The 21007-nt window shown below is 51.9% G+C and overlaps 3 protein-coding genes across 3 annotated transcripts in view; 2 read left to right on the top strand and 1 right to left on the bottom strand.

Annotated features, from left to right (window-relative positions):
* Positions 1–2375: 2375 nt before the first annotated feature.
* LOC128268707 (uncharacterized) lies at positions 2376–4367 on the bottom strand. The gene is made up of 3 exons (XM_053005903.1): positions 4137–4367; positions 2873–2996; positions 2376–2786 (listed from the first exon to the last, which is right to left on the bottom strand). Exons 1-3 carry the CDS (start codon positions 4176–4178, stop codon positions 2572–2574), a joined length of 381 nt encoding a protein of 126 aa, XP_052861863.1. The 5' UTR covers positions 4179–4367; the 3' UTR covers positions 2376–2571.
* Positions 4368–5825: 1458 nt separating this feature from the next.
* Positions 5826–6567, top strand: LOC128277328 (uncharacterized). Its single transcript, XM_053015777.1, has 3 exons — positions 5826–5957; positions 6147–6270; positions 6347–6567. Exons 1-3 carry the CDS (start codon positions 5826–5828, stop codon positions 6565–6567), a joined length of 477 nt encoding a protein of 158 aa, XP_052871737.1.
* A 13085-nt stretch (positions 6568–19652) lies between these two features.
* The window catches only part of LOC128277307 (neuronal acetylcholine receptor subunit alpha-7), a 55006-nt gene continuing 53651 nt past the window's right edge, over positions 19653–21007 (top strand). Inside the window, exon 1 of the mRNA XM_053015755.1 lies at positions 19653–20070. Within this exon, the coding sequence (XP_052871715.1) occupies positions 19653–20070 (418 nt within the window). The remainder of the gene's footprint in view (positions 20071–21007) is intronic.

The following is a 21007-nucleotide window of genomic DNA, read 5'->3' as shown; positions in this document are numbered from 1 at the left end:
TTTGCGCGCCCTCTAGTAGCGGACAGCGAAGGCTTGGCAGCAAAGCCGTGTCGTTGTCCCGCGGTTTGAATCGAAAGCATTCGAATGAAGCTCAAAACTCGGCACATTGTATCGAAGCGGGAAAATGATACGGAACGAGGCGCTGTGAAGAAATTAATAAAATGACGTGCGTGCGTCATTGCGAATTGTATCGAAGGTGTCGCATTCTAAAATTACTGCACCGTTGCCTTGGCGATGGCCAAGACATGGCAAAGAAATTGGGGCCTGGAGCCTGCTTTCAAATTCCGTGTGCCGGCCACAAGCTGCCCGAACGACAGGGACCAATGTCAAAGCGAAAACATTTGCGAAATTTTAGGATTTTCCACGAACATACTAGGCTGTTCAATATGTTCTTTGCCTCGATAAGAAAAACACATTTTTATGGTTTAAAATACACTTAATTATTCAGTATGGCCTTCCTGAACATTGATCCACTAGTTTCAAGGAGACTCCAATTTATAAACTCCATCCTTGAAATGAAAAACTGACACGCCTTCAAAATACGCCTCCGCACCTGTTATGACATCATCATTTAATGGAAAACGCTTTCCGCGCACGATTTGTTTTAGGTCTGAAAACAGATGGAAGTCGCCAGGAGCCAATCAATTAATGGATATTTGCCATTTTCAAAATGCTCTTGTGAATGGGTGCATTGTTCCATTTTTGGCAAATGCGGCACCCATTTTTCACAGAAACCCAATACTTTAATCTGAAACCCAATACTTTAATCACAATAATGGTTATACTGCTGGCTGGCTGCTGACAATGAGATGGCTAGGCCTTATACTAATCTCATTAAGCGATTCGACGATTTTCCAATACGATATTGTGTTCAGGTGTAGCGTCTGTTTTTTGATGTTTTTGACATGGATCGCCATTAACTTCTACGACCACGTTTAAACTCAGAAACCCCCTTTTTAACCCCCGAATTAAAGTTGAAGAACCCTTATTCACTTTCAACAATCGTACATAAAGCTCCATTGCTTTTAAACCTTTCAAAATAAAAATTAAATCACTGCACGATACTTAATTTTTCAATTGTAAAAAATACTATGACGCGTCGATACTACAGGGTGGCAACGTGAAAGTGATACAATTAAATTATGTCATAAAAGTCACAAAATTTTTTCTTTCTCTCTTCTTGCAGTTTTAATAACATGTTACAGTAGTAAACTTACAATGTATTTATTTCAATTCAAATTTTGCGCCTTTGTGTTTGATTACGGCCCGAAGTCGCTTTTCGAAAACATCACACGCCGCACGCACGACTTCGTTCGGCATTTCATCCCAGATTTTGACTAAACGATTCTTTGAAGTGTCCAAACTCATATGCTTTACGTCGCCTAACTTTCCTAGCATGTAACCCCAAATACTGAAGTCGAGTGGACTCAAATCGGGAGACGATGGATTCAAATCGGGATTCAGAGGAACTGATGAAACATGGCAAATTTTGTTTACACCATTTCTGAACAACCGATGCTTTATGCGCAGTTGGTTGGTCCTGTTGAAAGCAAAAATCTTTATCTCCAAAAAGTTCCTTGGCAAAAGGAAGCAAATAGCTTCTGATAACGTTCTGCAAGTAGTACTCCTTGTTGATTTTTACGCCCCGATCAATAAAAACAGTGGTAGTTTCCCTTTTGCTGATCCCCAAATCATCACAGCTGATGCATTTTGATACCTCTCGACCCCTCTTTTTCGGCTGGTACATCACGAAGACTTCCTCGATAGACAAGATCATTTTGCTTGTTCAAAGATGCCTCCAAAGTAAAAACTTTTCGTCCGAAAAAATTATCTTGTGAGCAGCGTGCGTCTTCAGGAGCACCGGGGATCTGGCAACTCTGTTGACAATATTTTTGTAAATAATGCCGTTTGATGGTCCTGTACACGAATAATCTGGTCAAGTTCAGTTGTGACTGCTTCCTTCATATCTGAATGTTTGTGATGTTTTGAAGATGCAAGATTTTGATTTGTTCTCTTTAAGAATCCATTACAATTTTCTGCTGAACGAAACACAAGCACTGACTTTATCACGTATGAATAAATTGTAAACATAGTACTTCTTCAAATAGTATACAAAGATCGGACCTATAGCTGTAAAAATTAAAACGATGAACACTCGAATGAATGTATCACTTTCACGTTGCCACCCTGTAAGTTGCTCGTAAACAAAATTAAGTGACCGCTTGAAATGAAACTTCACAGACCGTCATATGAAGAGTGTACCAATATAACAAAAAAGAAGGGTTGTAGCAGCTCCTTCTGATATCGAAGCAAAGAACTTATCGAACACGTTACCACAGGCATCGTTTCTTTCGGGAGTTGTTACGCACGCGGTGTTTACGGAGTACACAGTATATTTGTAAAAAAAATGTAAAAAAGTAAACACGAGTTAACCGCACTTCCGGCGGCCGAATAATAGCCGAGTATATAGTGTGTGTGTGTGTGTGTTACATGAGATATACGATAGAGATGAGATTACTGTGGTGAGTGACAAAAAGATGCTTAGAGGTTCTCTCGAGTGTGTCGATTCGATTAGTCGCGCAGTGTGAAGATGGCGTCGAAGAAGAACAGCACCCCGTTCGTGATGGCGAGCGAGCCCTTGGAGATGGCGATCTTCTTCGTGTCGGTGCTCCACGCGTTCTCCCACTCCTTCAGGATCAGCACGCCGGACGCGATGAACATCGCGCAGCCGATCAAACTGAAGAACAGGTCCAGCTTCTTGTTGAGCGGGTTGCTCAGCAGGTACCCTGCAAAGCGGGAACGGGACCAGGTCAGGGCCGAAGCTAAACAGATGAGTGACAGGGGGGGGGTGGGGGGAGCTGCGTGCACTCACCCGCGAACAGCGCGATCAGGATGACGCTGTAGCCGACGAATGTGCCTGCCGTCAGCAGCTTCGTGATGTCATCGCGCTCGCCGAGACTCTTGTAGTGCAGCACGACGCAGGTGATGGCCAGGGCCTGCCAGGAAAGTAGGGCGGAACAGGGCGGAAGGTGAGCCAGCTGGACAGATGCGGAGCGTGTGCTCTACCGATAACCTCGAACTTGGTTTGCGCGAGTTGTGGACTTTATTGCCACCCAACTTCGAACATGCCATGGGAAGTATGTGAAGGTGAGCGAGCGAGAGACCGTGGCGAGGGGTTGGCTGAGACATTCGCGAATTCAGCGGCTCCTGCTTAGCGATGCACTCCACGTGCGGGTTTGCTGACACAGCGAGATGTACGCCGCGCCTATCGCGCGCTCCGTGTCAACACAACGACATCGTTCCGCGAACACGCCAGCTCGCGATTACCACCCATGTCTTGGGCGGGCGGTGGTCGGTCGGATGGTCGGTCGGGGAGTTGATGGATTTTATTTTTAGTTCAAACCCCTGAGAACCACCCGCGGGAGATGATGTCATGCTCGCATCTCCGCCCGGTGTTTACAGTAGCGCACATCGCACAATGGGACGAAAAGGCAACCAACAACCGTTCTACAGTATGATTAATCTTCTCGCTCTCTCTCCGGCTCTCTCTCTGCTAAGGTTTTAATTTAGCGGTTTACATTTCACCGCGTGGCGACTTTCTAGCTGTTTAGTACACAATACCGGCATCGTTTCGGACATGGCCGGCAGCCGAAGCCGAAACCTCGCACGCATGAAAAGAACCAATAACGAAAAATGAATTCGGCCGAAGCTGGCGTAAACAATACTGTGTTCGGTGCCGGCGACGACAAGAAGTTGAAGTGAAGTCTTCTCGTGGAGTTTCGCGGAACCGGAAGATGGCAAGGTTGCGAGATGATCGATTGCGCTCGGTTTCGGTTCAGCAGCGGCCAGATGGCGAGCTGGAGGCGAGCTGGGGGCGAGCTTGTGGCTCACCTTGAACGAAACGGAACGGACAGACACTAACGGAGATGGTTGGTCGCCTAAATTGACTGGTGACTTGAACGACCCAGTTTTTGTGAATCCCAATGCAACAGGTAGTAGGTCCCAAAGCTGGAGCTACTGCCTCGTCTTGTATGTTGCCCCACGCGAACCCTGCCCAATGGTCTAGTTGGGACCCCGCTCGAACCCGTCTTCAGTGCTGGATCCCCGTGATCCCTGCGGTTCCCGCGGCTACTAACCAGTTCCAAGAACTTCACAATGGATAATCGGCTGACGGCCATGGCTGGCTGGCTGGCTGGCGGTTGCTGGGTTGAGTTGGTGAAGTTGAACGTTGAACGGCTAGACACTAGACACGGCTACCCTTGAACTGGCACACACAAACACACACACGAGCACAAGGTTTGGAAACAACGCAGCACTGTGGCTGTGGTGTCGCTGATGCGTAGCGAAGAGTCGGACAACCGGTTGCTGGCGCGATTGGCGTGTAACTGGCGTGCTTGTCTGGCGTCGGCTTCGTCCGCGCGCTGATGATACGATACTCCGCGCGTTTGCGCGCCGCCAGAGTGAACGGTGGTGAGCCGAGGGCGAGGGCGCGATGATGTCATGTCGAGCCGCGGCTAAGTCACCCCGTGGACGCGCTCATCGCCACCGTAGTCGTCATCGGCCGTCAACTACGCGGTGACTAATCGGTTCGTTCCGAGTACCAGATCTCGTACGAACCATTCCAACTAAGGGTTCTATAAGGTCGGTGTCGGTGTAGGGCGCGAAAGAATGCGCCCCTCGGACGTGCGCTTCGGACGTTCGGAGGTCAAGCCGTCTGCCATGACCATTTGCAGCAGCAGGTAACAGTCCGAAACCCAGAGACCTAACCCGGAGTCCAGACCAGCGCAGACAAAGAGGTCTTTTGCGATACTCGTTTTAATTACTCGTTCCCCCGAACGACTTCGGGGTTTGGTGCTGGACCCTAATTGACTCTAACGTACGGGTAGATCCGTCGCTCCTAGACATGCCCCTGGTCTAAGGAATTCGCCAGTGCCGCATACCGAATTATGAACCAATAGACAACCACGGGTTGGTGTTCTGTTCTGAATTGGCTTAACGGCGGTGAACGGCGGCGCGTGGTGGTTTCAAAAATAGATCATCGATGCTCCTATGTCATGGTGATGTTGCGATGTTGCGATGCTGGCTTTCGAAAGTCCCGCGGGCCGACGAGGGGTTTTTATGAAATCCAAGTCCCGTAGGCCCAAGTATTCGTGGCCAAGTCCGGCCGTCTGGCGTTGGCCACTAGCGCCAGCGTAGGCCACTACTTCAGCCGGCCGCGCCTGAAACGGAAAACATCGACACGAGTCTGATGATGATTACTACACGAGAGTAGGCCTGTTTTTGAGACGCACTCGGAATCGGGAATCACTTGAACTCTCGAGCACCTCGAACCGGTGCGATAGCGTTTTACGAACCCCGCCCGTCTCCGCTTCCGGCAAGCGACCGAGGTCTTCATGTGCGTGGCGAAATCCGAAAACTGGAACAGCAGCTTCCACTCCGGCCCAAGGTGAGCCCCACGGAAGCGCCTGGTAATCGAGTTCACTAGAGGGATTAGAGTGATGGTTTCGGTGCCCTGGCGCTTATCGAGTGTGTCGAGTTACTCAACGGCACATTGAGCTAGATCCAGGATCGACAGCGAAGCGACAAAACGGACCAAACGGACCGCGTGGATCTGGGATCAGCAACCGGGAAGTCGTAGTTAGTCGTGCGATAAGTCTTGGGGGTATCGGTTGAAAGTTTGGTGCGCGTCTTCCCGGTGCCGAGCAGCTTGCCGAGTTGTTGACAACGACGTTCGGACACCACGATCAACTTCAACTCCCGGGTTCTCCCGGAGGTGCCGTCTAGAAGGTCTGCCAGAGGTCTTCAGGTCCGAGCTTGCTACAGCAATGCCAGAGAATGCGGCCGTTCCGGTGCCGAGACTCCACCAGCACGGGTTGCCACCGATCGCGGCCCAGCGAGCGTCGGAACCGCGTGGATACAACCGTCCACCGCTGTCGGTCATCAAGTTTCTTGAGCTGGTAATTGTCGGGATACCCTGGCCGGAGTCTGGCTGCATGTGCCGTGTCCGCTCAATCAATCAATCTTGTGCGATTAACCACCGAATGCAAATCGTTCTCGAATGTCCAGATCTGACCCTGGTGCTTGTGGTAGCTCTTCTTTAACAACTCTCGTTCCCCGTGTACCTTTACTTTACTTTACGTCAACAGTCACTGGCGATCACGTGCACCGTGCTGCACTATTACAGCTTCGACGACGGCGATCTAGTGACGGGCTTCCTGGCGACGGGCACCTTCTGTGGTTTCATTGTGATCCTAACCACCATCATGGCAGGTACATCGCTGTGCCCCCCCCTCTCTCTCTGTCCTTCTATGTTTGCCCGAATGGCGCTCTCTGTCTCTACTTGCAGGTTACCTGATCAAGGCGCACCTGCACCGCCGGCTGAGCATCTTCTACAGCCTGCTCGGTTGCAGCAGCTTCCTGACGTCCGGTGTCTTCATCATACAGGCCTGGGAGCACGCGTTCCGGACGCGCACCCGGGATCTGGCGATCACCAAGGGTTCGATCGCCATCATCAACGGTGTCATCTTCCTGATGGACACCATCTTTACCTTCCGCGAGCGTCACTGACGGCGCGAACGCCAGCTTGTTCTGTGTTCCAACAGTGTCGTCCTTCGTTCGTAGGTACTAGGTACGGCCGTTACTTTCCACGGTGCCGTTACTTGACATGTAGAGTCAGAGTGGGTCAGAGCTCCTTCTGTCTGTCGAAGTCTATGTCTATGTCTGGTCGGCAATAACAGGCTCCGGATCATCGGAGCCGCTGCGGAATTGCCGGAGCTACGGAAAAAGAAACTAACTAAATAAAAACAAACATAAACAAACACTGAAGGCTGAAGGCAAACAGGAAGCGAAACAGGTGCTGAAGATGGCATGGTCCCTGCGCGCGCCATGACCAACCAATGAATGAATCGATTTCGGGGAGCAACCCACTGTGGCGAACACTTGGACTTGGGTGGTTTGCGAGAAGGGGTGGAATTGGTGGACCTCCCTCTTGCGTTGCATGCGTTGCCCGTTCCGGCGGCGGCGATGATGCCGGAAGATGTTGCCAATGATTTCCATGATATGCCATCGGCATCATCTGCATGCTAGAATGTACACGAAAGCGCCAACGTCCCGTCGTACGAAGTCGAAGCCGAAGTCGCAAAAGAGAGAAAGAAAGCGTGAGAGAGAGAGAGAGAGAGAGAGAGACGAACGTGAGGTAACGCAAATAGCGAAGCGAATCGGTCACACGAATGCGGGACACGAATGCGTTCGTGTACTAAACGTGTACTAAACGTGTACTAAACTTGTACTAAACGTGTACTAAATGTGTGCTAGAGTGCGGCAAGAGTTTCAAATATGCCTACCCGATGCGTTTCGGGCACTGGGCCGGGGGGGGCGGGACATGCATTGTGTGGGGGTGGTAGCACCTCGTGCTCGTGCCCTCGAGCGCGCGCTCGAAAATCTGTCCGGATTCATTCAGCCGGACAGGAGGAGGCTGTTAAGTTTGCAGGACGCCAAGGATGGATTCTTCGGAAAGTGCGTCTGGATACTACAGGGTGATCTAACCCGCAAGTCCGAGGCATTATTTGTTCCCGAGGGCCTCTGGATTCGACACTCGGAGGTCTGTTCAAAAAGTATCGGGAATTTTGTGTGTGTTTTTTTTTTAATATTTTGTTATTCATGAATATCTATTTTGTCCCCTTCAAAGTAATCCCCATCAGATATCGCAACGGGTTTTTTCCCACCACCATCGAAACACTTCATTCTTGCTAAGCTCCTTCTTCGATGCCGTCTAGTATATGTCCTCAATCGTAACGTAATATTCCTCAACTTGCATGTAATATTCCCGTTATTGGCCGTTCTACGGTAAGGGCTCATGATGCACCACCATGCCCCTGTACTCAAAGAATTGGAAGAAATCCTGCACGGAGCGTTGTTACCCCGTGATGCAGATCCGGCTGTAAGTGCCATAGCGCCACAACGCTCGGTAAACTCGATTGAGAAAACTCACACCCTTTTGCCTTGAAGATGTAGATTTCGACGATAAAACCACCCGAAGGGTCCATCCGCTGCTCGCGGAGAACATGTCATCGTGGCTTTAAAACTCGGAGCGCTGGTTTTTACTTCCCCCGGGGTGGTGGCGTTGTTGGTGTTGTAAAACGGTAATAAGGGGGGACGGCGCTTACTGGAACCCTCCCCTGGCCGGGCCGGGCCGGGACAATCAATTATGATTTTTATGCTGCGCTCACCAAGCGCCCTGCTGGGGCGCATGTTTTTGCTGGTCCTTTAGCAGCTGGTTCTGGTGTTGACTTCGCCCCCAACACCCCTCCCGCCCGTGTGAAACGCCCAACTCACCCCCTCCCCCCGCTTTTGCTATTGTTTGCTGTTTGGTGGGTCGCCCAAAATCGGCATCTGCAAGTGCCGCCGACGTTGCGCGAGGTTCTCCATCGATTGCCCAACACAGTCCGCAGACCCCGGCCCGGATCATCGGCCATCGGCTCGTTCGTGCATAGTTTGCGTGCCTCTTGTTGGGGAGATCTGAAAATGGACAACAGGGCGAACAGGGTTTTTAGTTCCGACTTCCCCGGTTCGAGCCGGATCCGGAGAACGGTCTGGTGCCTTATTCGGGCCGCCCGTGTTGGTCGGGATAAGGGTCATGAGTTGGGGTGTGCACTGAGTGGTTCGGCGGTATGCCAAACAATGCGCCACCAGGAGGGAGAGACAGAGAGAGAGAGAGAGAGAGAGACAGAAACAATAGCACCGGGGCCGCTCAGGGCGCGTTGCGACAAATTGCGTTGCGACCGAGGAAGAATGCCATATTGGCCGCTTCACCGACAGCCAGCAAGGTGACGATCTTGTACGTGATTTGACGTAATGCCCCTTCTGCCCAGGCCGAGAAGCATTTGTTTAATTTCTGAATCCAGGCCCACCCCCATCCGAGATGCAGCAAGCTTTCGATGATGATGATGGTTGTGGTGATGCGCCAAAGGATTGCAGTTCGCCCGGCAAGTTGATCAATGTGGCGCGGTTGGCGTGCAACGCTGTGCATCGGTCTTCGCGGGGATCGGTCTGAATCCCGAACCGCGTAAGAACCGCAATCCGTTCCGCGCGGCTACAGTTTCGTGATCGGTTAGAATAGGTTTGTACTAGGCTGCTCCTTAAATTCGGAGCCTCGATAACAGAGGGCGCTGCCACGAGCCTAATATTTCTTTGTTATATTGGTGCACTCTTCATATGAACGTATGTGGAGTTTCATTTCAATCGGTCACTTAATTTTTTTTACAAGCCATTTAGTATCAACATGTCACAGTATTTTTACAAAGGAAAAAATCAAGTATCGTGCAGTGACTTAATTTTGATGTTTGAAAGGATTAAAAGCAAAGGAAAATTATGAATGAATGTTGAACGTGTATAAGAACTCTTCGGCTTCAATTAGGGTGTTAAAAGGGGGTTTCTGAGTTTAAACGTTGTCGTAGTAGCCTTCAAGGCGATCCATGTCGAAAACGTAAAAAACAGACACAACACCTAAAATCGTGGAAAAATACAGGATATCGTATTGAGAAATCGTCGAATCACTGAAAGAGATTTAGTATAAGGCCTAGCCATCTCATTGAGCAGTATAACCAATATTTTGACTGAAGTATTGGCCGCATTCGCTAAAAATGGAACAAAAACGCATTCGAATGCAAGTTTCTCGACAACATTTAAAGCGTTTTCTACAGGATAAAATAGATTTTGTGCATCGAATCATCACTATGCATGAGATTTGGGTCTATCAATATGATCATGAATCAAAACAAGAGGGTAAGGAGTGTTGAGAACCTTTTTCTTCGGTTCCGGATCGAGTTCGTCCAGAAATTGTCTAAAAAGATATTAGCATCAGTTTTGTGGGATGTGAATGAAATGTTGTTAGCGAATTACTTGCAAACTGCTAAAACAATACATTTTGATTATTGTTGTAACATTTTAGACCAACTGAAAATTTGTGAAAAACGACCCGGTTTGAAGAAGAAAATCATCCTCTTTCGTCAGGGCAATGCACCGTGTCACAAGAGCACTTTGAAAATGGCAAAAATCCTTGAATTAGAGTTCGGAATGGAAATGGAATTAATAAATTGGAGTCTCCTTGGAACAAGTGTATTCATGTGGTGGTGTCGAAATGGTGAAATGGTAGCTGCCCACATGTCGGTCGGCGTCGGCCGACTATCAGTGCGTGAGCCCATCACAGGTTAACACATCCAGTCAAATATCCCTTTTTCGGGGTCGCCTATAGATGTGTTCCACATCGGGAAGCAAAGAAAAAATGCGGATGCGCAAACTTCATTCATATAGTACACACAGCCGACGACGACGACTTATCCTGGCACGGCAAGCCAAAAAAATGATGAACCATCCCTGACCAATTGTTTCTGCAAGTATTTCCGGTTCCCTCTGGACTTGCAGGAGTACTTTGAGGATTTTGTTTTGACTATACATATGTGTGTGCGTGTGTCTGCATTCAGGCACACACACACACACACACACACGGGTGCCCCCGGCCCCTCCAGCCACAACGTGGCCCCGTCGATCGTGGAGCCGGTATCGGTATGTAGCCGGCAACTTTTGGGGACCGTACCTTAACGAGCTCTGCCCGGCGACCGAACACTGTTTCGTTTGTTCCGGCCCCGGCCCGGCCCGGTGTCGGCCAAGCCACGGCTCTGGCAGGAGTTCTGCCGCCACTCTGCAGGCTGATGATAATGATGGTGTTAATGCTTCGGGGGGCCGCGCTGCCTGCGGGTGGCAGAGACTTGGAAGCGACCCAATATTGAATGTTCCCGGAACAGCAGCATACGCCCGCCAGAGTGCGGGCTCCCGGAGCCCCCCGCCCCCGGATTCGGGATCTAATGTTTATTTTGCGATGATTGCATAATTCCCTTCTCCTCAAAAACCGCACCACATCCTTCGGGCCCTTCGGTTTCGAAGTGCAGTAGCGCGCGAGGCGTGCGAGGCGGCTGTCGCTTTGATTCGTTAAATATTTGACTGGTTCCCTCTATCGGGCCCCGGGGCTCTAACTGTGTGCACCAGATGTGCCCGTTCTCTGGCCCGACCGCCGACGAAGACGTTTCATCTTCCACACACGATTTCTTATCGAGAAAAAGGCGGCCTCGACGTGTGTGATTCATTTTGTGCGGAACAACGGGAACGGGACCGGGGCTTACGGTGTCTTAAATGCGGGAAAGTGAATTAGCGTTTTGGCAACTTACCCGAGGTGGGTGAATAGGCTTTATTAATTATCTTCATAAGCAGTGGTGATATTTATGAAACTTACTTGTCATTAATCTATGATGAAAATAGTTTAAATGTATCCCTAGATCATAATGCCTTTGTCAGTTCTAAACCATATCCCTAGACCATTTATTTTCATCATGTTCGTAATTGAATTTATCCTAGATTGATCTAGAGCTTTTTTCACAAAGTGGTAAAGTTCGCTAGTGGTGAAACGCTTTTGTTCAATTAAACTTACTTAGAAGCGGAAACATTTTTCTGTTTTTTTTTCAAACCGTTCTGTTTGATGTTACAAATTATTTTGTTTTAGTCTAAAAGAAAGTCATACTAGTTACACTATTTATAACTCAAGAATGGCTGAAAATTGGCTGACCGCGTTTCCCGTGAAATCACTAAGTAAAACATGGTATAACAAAAACGCCATTCGATTCCCCAGCCATGGATTTTTTTTCTCTTCCCAGTTGCCAAGAAGCATCGAGCACGCAAGTTTTGTAAGTTTAATGCAAAGTTACATGCAATGTTGTGTGCAATCTTTTGTATAGAACTTGTACACGAACCATGCACCGGAAAATTGTAACAAAATATTTTGCAAGCAATAATACTGAAATAATGCCGAAAATATTGTTTCGCTGTACCATGCAATATTATGACGCAATTTTCCCATGCAAGCTTCGCAATCAACATGCCATACAATATTGCACGCAACAATGTGTACAAGTTTTGAAAAGCAAATCTTTCACACAACATTGCATGTAATATTGCGTACAAGTTTTGGCAATCAAATGTTGTGTGCAATATTGCATGCAAATCACTGGTGCTACCTACCAGTGGCTCCTGCTCCCCTCAAATCAAACTTCGGATTTTTTCGAATGTTTTCAAAATTCATTCGAATGTTGTTGATTAGTTGTCGAATCGGGTCAAATTTTAGGTTCTCAGAAAATGGCACGAAAAACATAATTTCCAATTCCTCCGGAATTACTTCATTACTTCACGGCGGTCGAAACCAGGGAGATAAGCTGGCTTTGAAATAAATACAAAAACTGGCATTCGGAAATAGGCTTGTGGCGGGACAACATTGTTGGCGTTTCTTCCTTCGCCCGCTCAGCCGGTGCCGGTGACAGAATGTTCCGATTCGTGTGAAGTGAAGACCCGCGACCCTCCCCAGCGTCCGTTTTTGAAGCAGATAATAGCGAAACAGCGACCGCAGCTCCAGACTATGGCTTAGATCGTGGCCACATTGAATGAGGTACTTACCGATGCAGGCACAGATGTAGCTGGGTGGAATGACACAAACAGGATGCCTTCGGTTCGGTCACTTCGCACTTTGTAAGGAGATAAATTTATTGATGACCGTTTTTTTCTTCTTTCGGTAAGGCGTGCGCGATAACACCGTGCCCGGGAATTTTTACGCAGTCCTGGACCGGCCCATTCAGGCCCACAGGACAGTACTTATAAGTGCAATCTTGTAAACCGTGGTGGGCGGAGCGGGGTATAAATACGCCAGGTAGGTTCGCATCAGCATAAAATCGAGCTTTTACCAGTTTCGTCCTCATTTCGCTATTAACCGTCGGACTTAGCAGACGTCCTGTCACAAACTACAGTACACGGTTGTATCAATCCAGAGTGTGGGGCTAGTTACTATTCGTCAGTTTGCCTGCCCTGTAGTGTTTGTAGGGATCGATTGTGTCGAGTGTGGAGTAAGACGAAGAGTTAGGCACCAGTGCGGTTGGCTTGTTTCAGCCCTAGCTTCGTCTGAGCCGTCTGCCGACTTAGTGCAGGGTACCATGGTCGTCAGATAATATCGTTCGAGAGACCCAAAATCATAAATGCGTTTCCGTTCCATCGTCTCTTCCACACACACACACAAGCCCAGCCCATACTCCTTCAAGTATCCTGATCGACGCGGTACGACTGGGAAGAATCGTGAAGATTCCCCCGGCGAAGGCTCACAGATGATGGCCAAAGTGCGAATGTGTATGCTCCTGAACGAGCTGCAGCGGGCCAAGCGCACCGACGGGCGACTTTCCGTCGCTCACAATCGCACTTACCTAGCGTTGCTGCACAAACTTCAAATGGAGCGCCTGATAATGGCCATCAGCGTGGAGGACAGTCGGATCAGGGCCACGGTCGCACTGCACGCGCTCTGGTTTCAGCCCCTGGCGGTACCTCAGCGGTGTCCCCGGTATGAGGTGCAGTGGTGGGCCTCGGAGCTGCTGCCGATAGAGACGGGCTACCTGGTCATGCACACGAAGCAGGGCGTGATGCTGCACAAGGAAGCGCTTGAGAAACGCATTGGCGGCGAAATTGTCGGCGTGGCGTACTGACGGATCGGATACCAGGCGGAAGTGGAGGCAACGGAAATGGTTGTAATTGAAATGAAGTCGTAGAAACCCGAACCGGACGTACAAAGCCGTATGCCTAAGCCAGAACCTAAGCCCATCGCTACTGTCGAAAGAACTCAGCGGGTATTCACCGAGTTCGGGGCCGGTCAGGAAAACGTTATCTCACGCAGGAAGCGCTCAACGCAGGATCGGCTTAGGCTAAACTCCATCCGGATCCATAGTCCGTCGAGCACAGCTGGGGCTCATTGCACAGCAGCGCTGCTGTAAGGTTATACATAATTATAGGGTGGCCCATTCAAGTGTTTAGATTTAAAATCTATCGATTACTTGAAAGTTTTAAAACGTCCATTCTGGAAATTGTAAGCATTTACAGGGTGGTCCATATAAGATATTTTTTTCATTTGGTTATAAAATAAAAACGCTTTAAAATAAAAAAAATATAAAAACGCGTTAAACGCGCTTAAATTTGTTCGATGGTTGAGCATTTATTCGAAAGGTTCATTCATTGCATTTGTGCCCACGAGTGTTCCATTACGATCCAACTATTTATATGTTAAATAACTCCGCTATTTGTCAGTCGATTTTGACAAATTAGCCACAATCTGAAACTTCAGTCTATGCCGTCTTAGTCATGGATCAATTTACGGTGGCAGTCATTTGAACGATATTGTATTGGGTGGATGGGTGGATGGGAACGATATTGCTGGGTGAATTGTTAACAAACGGCATTTTATGCTCCAAATAAATCTTGTTCATTTGTTAAAATCGACTGAAAAATAACGTAGTTATTCAACATTTAAATAGTTGGATGGTGATGGAACACCCTGTATAAAGTACAATTTCGGTTGCAGAAAATTGGGAAACTCATTTCCAAAGTGGCAGGTCTTCAACTCAAAAGGTACGATATTCGAAAAGCACGTTCAATTTAAGCTTATTTCCACCTCGGTGGCAATGTTGATTAGCAGAATTGTTGTTTTTGGGGTTCGGAAAACCCACACCCGACCTCAATACCTAAACTCAAATGGCTATAGCCGAGATAGGACAACAGACAGTCGAAAATGTACCCAAAAATAGGTCGACGGCTAAGCCGACCGTGGTGAATATTATACCGAAATTGTTTTACATTAAAAAATTTAATGAATGAACCTTTTTGAATAAATGTACAACCCTCGAAAAAAATTAAGCCGTTTTTATTTTATAACCAAATAAAAGAAAAAAATCTGATATGGACCACCCTGTAGTAAACACTTTGACATCTGACGAAATACGACATCTTGCAGAAAATTGGCAAATATCAGAAAAAACGTATTTTCCAAGTCGTCTCTGAGTCTTCAACGCAAACCTGTACGAAATTTGAAAATCATCCGAACCCGGAAAAAAAGTTTATGAACCACCCTACCACCACCCTAGCTGCATACAGAATGCATTGCTTTGTCCGTGCTGGTTCCGGGTTCCGGGGGTCCGTGCACGGTCCGTGCTTCGTATCCTTGCAACACTTTCGTCCTCGTCGTCGTCGTCGTCGGCCGCGTTCAGCCGCGTTGTACTAAACGCCGCACCGTCTACGCTACTGCACTACGAGTTGTGCTAAAACCATGGTTCGTGCAATCGTGCCCGGTTCGGGCGTCGTGCTCGTCGGGCGTCGGGACGTGCCTTGCGCTCTCGGGACACGCCGGATGTGGACCGCCGGAGTTCCCGCATCTCGGGGCGCGAAGAGCGCTTTTCGACGCTCACGTGGTCACGGCACGGCATTCATTCAACTCCGCAGAGCCAGCAAACCATTACCAGTATTGGTTTTTGCGTCTTTGCGTTTTTTGTCGAACCCGCCCGCTGGTCTCCCTGTTTCTTTGCCGAATTTCCGCACCAACACTAGCGGTGCCGATTGCCTACTTTTAGGCGCACCAAAGCGCCAGCGATGCGACGGTCCCATCGGTACGTCATCGTTTTGGGTACCCCCCTTCGCCACCTTTGCCACCCGACACGACCCGTCCTCTAGCGGATTATCGATTGGCTCCCCACCGTGTCACCCTTCCCACCCGCCTCCGTCACAGCGGTGTGTCGTGCATGGTTATGTCGTCATCGAGACCGTCATCAGCAGCGCCGCGTCGTAGTCATCGGCGTCACCACCATCGCCCGGCCCGGCCTGGCCCTTCGGTGCAGCATTTGGGGGGGCCCGTTACGCATCGTAACGCAGCGTTACGCGTTACCGTGTTGGGTGCGCACTCGCCGGACTACGGCGCTGCTCGGCTGTCGTTCGGCTGCCGAGGAGCCGCAGAATCGTTCGGTGTTTCGGGTGTTTTGATACGACCTCCCGCTTGCACACTCGCACGCCAATCCACAGCATCCGGCCGACCCGAGGACCCGCGGCCGACATCTCGATGCAGCGCGCGGTCACCGCCGCGCCATCGATGTCGGAGTCAGTTAATCGTAGCCTTTCGATCCTTCCGAACGGGTTTTTCCGCTGGAGTGGTCCTCGGCGCACCGACGACGGCCTCGGGTACACACACACACACACACACACACACACACACATACACGTACACACACACAGAGACACGCATACAAAAACACATACACACACACGCATTTATACGTAGAGTCAGAAGTACACAGGCAGCACAAGGAGGCCGGAAACACAAGAACACTCAGTCACACACACACACACAGTCAGACACACAGTCACGCACACAACGCATCGCGGCGCGGCACTGACTGCAGTCGGACGTGCGTGCAGAGTGCGTGCGTGCCCCATGCATCCTTCCACAACAATACCGCACCGCACACGGCGCTGACGGCGTTACCAAAGACGGAGAGTGTTGTGTGTTGTGGTGGTGGTGGTGGTGGTGGTGAAAAGAACAGGTGAAAAGGACACGCGGGTGGTGATGAGGGATCCACACAACAAAGAACCCCCTATTCGCACACAGACACACACACACAGGCACACGGAACACAACACACACGATCGTCACCAGACACACACACACACACACATGACACGGGTGTACCGCAGGGTATTGGTGTGGTGCAGAAGTGTGTGGTGTGCAGAAGCTAGCGGGGAAGAGAGCTGTGTTCGCCGATTCGCCGCGGCAGACTCCTTTCGAGTGAGCCGCGCGCGTCTTAGTGCACCCTTGCCTACGCATCGCCCCCTCTACCGCCCCTCTCCGCCGGGCAGAGGCCTGTACGTTTTCGCAGCCGCCCAAAACGGTGCGCCTGCAAGTATGCAACGTGCAAGTTGCATGGCCATCGGTTTTCGACAAGAGTTCGTCACAGTGTGGGGAGGGGGGGGGGGGGGGGGGGGGGGAAGGCTTGGGAGACCGTTAGGGGGGGGGGAGGGGGGTAGGGGGCCCAATCTCCGAAAGGGGTGCACCGGTGTGGCCTACCTCTAGGCGCATCGCATCGCTTTGTTGCCTTCCATCAGGCGTTGCATCCCCCTTTTTCCTGTGGCTCACGTGGCACGCTCCACCCAAGTGCGGCTCTCGTGCACTCGCGGAAGCAACATCGGACGGATGGGATGGGAGGAAGCTCGCGTGTGCACCGGGGCCCCCCCCCCCCCCAACATCCGCATCCGGCACATCCTGGCGACCAAAGTCAACAATCAACAACCCCGGAGGGGCGAAGGGCGAAACGGAGTGTGGGCACACATCTGGTGAAGTGGTGCCCCCTCTCCCCCCTTCCCCTGGGGTATCTCCAAACCACCATCCGTTCGATCAACCTCCAGCGCCGCGTCCACCGATGCCACGTGGCGCTGCCCCTTCGGCCGTTAATGAAAAGCGTGTTTGTGTGCGTGCGTGTGTGTGCGTGTGTGGACCGGGTTCTATGAACCTCCCGGCAGGACTTCGGAGGGTCGGTCCACGGCCCCGCCGTGTGTGTGTGTTTACCTAATGATTTCCGTGTCTGCCCCTTTCCATCCAATCAGCCCCAGAGAGCAAGCAGCCTCAGTGTGTTCGCGTGTGCCCGTGCGTGTGTGTGCGCCAGTGAACGAAAGAGGGCGAGCGAGCGGAAAAGAAGTGGAGGAAGAGGAGTAGAAGGAGAGGTTCCACTGCTCCACATTGCCGGACCCGGGCCCTACCAATCGAGCCCTCGAGGAGGCCGCCACCCGGACCCGGAGACCTGAACGGAACACCCCGGACACCGGTGTCTGTGTGTGTGTGTTTGTGTGGGTGGGTGTGTGTGCGCGCGCGTTCAGGACCTGGCCACGTGGCCGGACCGGAGCACACCGCGTGGCTAACCGGCTAACAACGGTCGTCGTCGTCGTCGCCGTCATCGTAGTCGGCGCCGTGCGCGGTTCGGAACGCGGCATGGCGGTAGGGGGCGGCGCGCGAAGCACCCGATGCGCCGATGGACCGATGGCCTGCGGCGGCCGCGACCACACGCGACTGCAGGAAGTAAAGTGAACACGTTTCTCTCTCTCTCTCTCTGTCGCTCTGTCTCTCACTCTGTCTCCTGCGACACATCCTGCGCCCGTAACGTGCTCCACCGTTGGGCACACGAGCGCGCGAGCAGCAGCCAAAAAAACACCACCCCCGCCCCCCGCAAACTACTAAACACCCCACTCCACCCCGCCCGCCCAACCACCTCGACCACAGACAACTGCACACACGCAAACGCGCGTCAAGAGGCGCCGTAACAACTAAAGCTAAAGACAAACGTCTGTTTAAAACCGATACCGATACCGATAAAAAGCGAAACAAACCAAAAAAAAAAAAAACGCACAACCACAAAGACACACAGGTAAAGTCGGGGGGCGAAGGATAGCCAACCTCCCGCCCCGCCCTGCCCCCGTAACTCCCGCAATGCATAAACAAACATTCCATAAAAAATAACAAAACCCGAAAAAAACCCAAAACACAAAACGAGCTAAACAAAGGTTAAACATTAAAACGCATCTCCACCAAAAAAAAGGGAAGGAAACCACAACGGGCGCAAGGACACGGAACGGCGAACGAGCGAACGGAGCGCACGAGCCAGCAACAGCAACAGCAACAACATCAACCACCGCAACAACAGTAAAGCGAGGGCTGACGGCGTTCGGCAAGCCACCGGTACGCGCCGGGAAAAATCCTGTGCGCTTAATCGTACCGCGCAAGCGCCGCGGCCGCGGGTAGCAAACGTAAAAGGATAACAACCCCCTCCCCCCAGCTAAACAGAAAAGCATACGCACTCTGCCCCGCATAAAGCAAAAAGACCTGTAAAAGGACACGCGTCGGGTCCAAAAGCAAAAGCATAACAACGACTAAACGACACCCCCCCACCCCTCCCCTACACCCCCTCTAAACGGCCACCCATCGTGCGGGGCTGTAGGGGTTGTAGCTAAAACCGAACAATAAACAAACAACAGGATAACCGATAACAACCAACCGAAGGAAGCAAAGGGCGAAAGGGGACAAGAAAGTAGAAAACGCAAGAGGGACAGGAGTGGTCGCCCGGGTGCCTCGGGGGCCGGACGAACGGTTGGCGTAGGACGCAAAGGACGATCCGGGCCTGGCAAGGAGCCGGAAAGGACAACCAACCACCCACCACGAGGCCCGGAGTACGAACGGCGGAACGGCGGAAAAGTGCATCGGACGCGCGCGCACGCTAAGCTGAGGATCAACGTCCCCCCCCCAAGGGTGCTCCCCGCCGGACCTTCACCGCCGCCGCTAGCCGCCAGCAGCCGCCATCCCCGCCATTATCTGTAGCGTGATTAAAAGCGTGATTTTTTAACCGCGAAAACGTATTTTAAACAACCAACCAAGTCACTCGTATACACTCAAAAAACCCACTCCACCCTGCCCGCTCCACGCCCCTTGCTCCTAACCCCCGTCTTGGTAGTGAAGTAAGCGAACCCGCGACACCTATCTACGGACCTATCTTTCTATCTTTCCCCCTATTCTACAAAAAAACCCGCCACAAAAAAAAAAAAAATCCCAAACAAACCGGTGACGACGGTGACGACGGTGACGGCGACGACGACGGTGGTTTGTGACAACACTGCACCCGCACCCGCACCCGCACCGCACCGCACCAACGGGCGCGTGCAGCGAACGGCACAGGCCCATGCGGCACTAGGCCGGCTTCCTCGCCGTAGCGATGATGGACACTGTGCGTGCCGTGTGCGTGTGCCTGCTCGTGCTGGCGGTCCTGCTGGGGGCGCAAACGGCCCGGGCGGCGGCGGCTGCGACGGCCCTGGCGGCCCCAGCCCGCGCCTGCACCATGACGCGGACCACGGCGGCCGAAGTGGGCCGCCACGTGGCACTGCGATCGCCCGCCATCTTCGCGGCCACCGTGGCCCCGGTGGCCCTGGTGGTTGCGGCCGCCAGCACACTCCTCGTCACGACGCTCCTAGCGGCCGCTGGCGGTGGCTGGAGGCGCCGCTGTCACCAGGCACCAGGCGCCTCCACTGCCTCCGTTGATGGGCCGACGACGACGCCCGCCGCGCTGATGGTGTGCTCGATGCGGCCGCTGCTGCTGCCACTGCTTCTAGGAATTGCTGCCACACTACTGCCAGGTGAGTTTGCCACCTCAGGACCAGGATCAGGGCCACCAGGATCTGGCCCCTGATTCGCCTTTTTCCAGACCAGCGGGGTCCGCCCGCCTTGAGTGGAAAGCTCAAGTAGCTCGGGGCGGGGCCGGGACGGGGAGACGGGACTGCCGATGAGCAGCCACCGACGATTGGCACTCGACGTGATTCCCCCTCCCTCTCCCCCTCCCACAACCCCTTCCCGTCCACCAGGAGCAGGAGCGTTGTTAATTGAGGGCCATTATTGCGCTCACGTCGCCTCCAAAAGGACACCAAAAGAAAACCGTGCCAGGTGGACGCTAGTGGTGGTGGTGGTGGTGGTGGTAACACTCCTCCAGTCCGTCCCGTGTTTCCCACTCGTCCTCTCTCTCTCTCTCTCTCTCTCTCTCAGCCTGTCCTTCTCTCTTGGTGCGCGAGCGCGCGCACCAGTTTCCGCGCCAGTCATGAATTATTAACTTTCGGGCTCTTGTCGAGATTTGCTCACCCAGCCAGCCAGCCAGCCCCATCCCAGGTGTTGGGAGGTGCGGAGGTGCCTACCCCCCCCGGGGAGGGGGTGTGTGCGGGAGCCATAAGTGGCCTTAATAGGATGACGAGCACCAATTTGCCAGCCCAGCCCTTGCCAGCCGGCCCATCACTTATTCAAATTCAATTGCACTCGACGCCTGCACCCCCCCGGCCGGGCCGGGGCCCGTCTGCTTCCGGTCTGCCTCTGACCTCTGACCGTGAACGGTGGGTGTGCTGCTTTGGGCGAGAAATCCTCGCCACTTAGACACGTCAATGACTGCGTTGCGTTTAAGACCGTGTCGTGTCGGGCTTCTGTCGGGACGATGGACCCGCGTCTAGTGTCCAGTGTTTTCGGGGCAACAAACCTGAGGGTCGTGTGTTGGAGGTGTCCGATCAGCTGAGCTGGGTCCTGATCAGCGCC

This window comes from Anopheles cruzii, chromosome X (genome assembly GCF_943734635.1).
Source record: "Anopheles cruzii chromosome X, idAnoCruzAS_RS32_06, whole genome shotgun sequence".
NCBI lineage: Eukaryota > Metazoa > Arthropoda > Insecta > Diptera > Culicidae > Anopheles > Anopheles cruzii.
The sequence above is the reverse complement of the archived record's forward strand: the minus strand, read 5'-3'. Positions and strand labels throughout refer to the sequence as shown.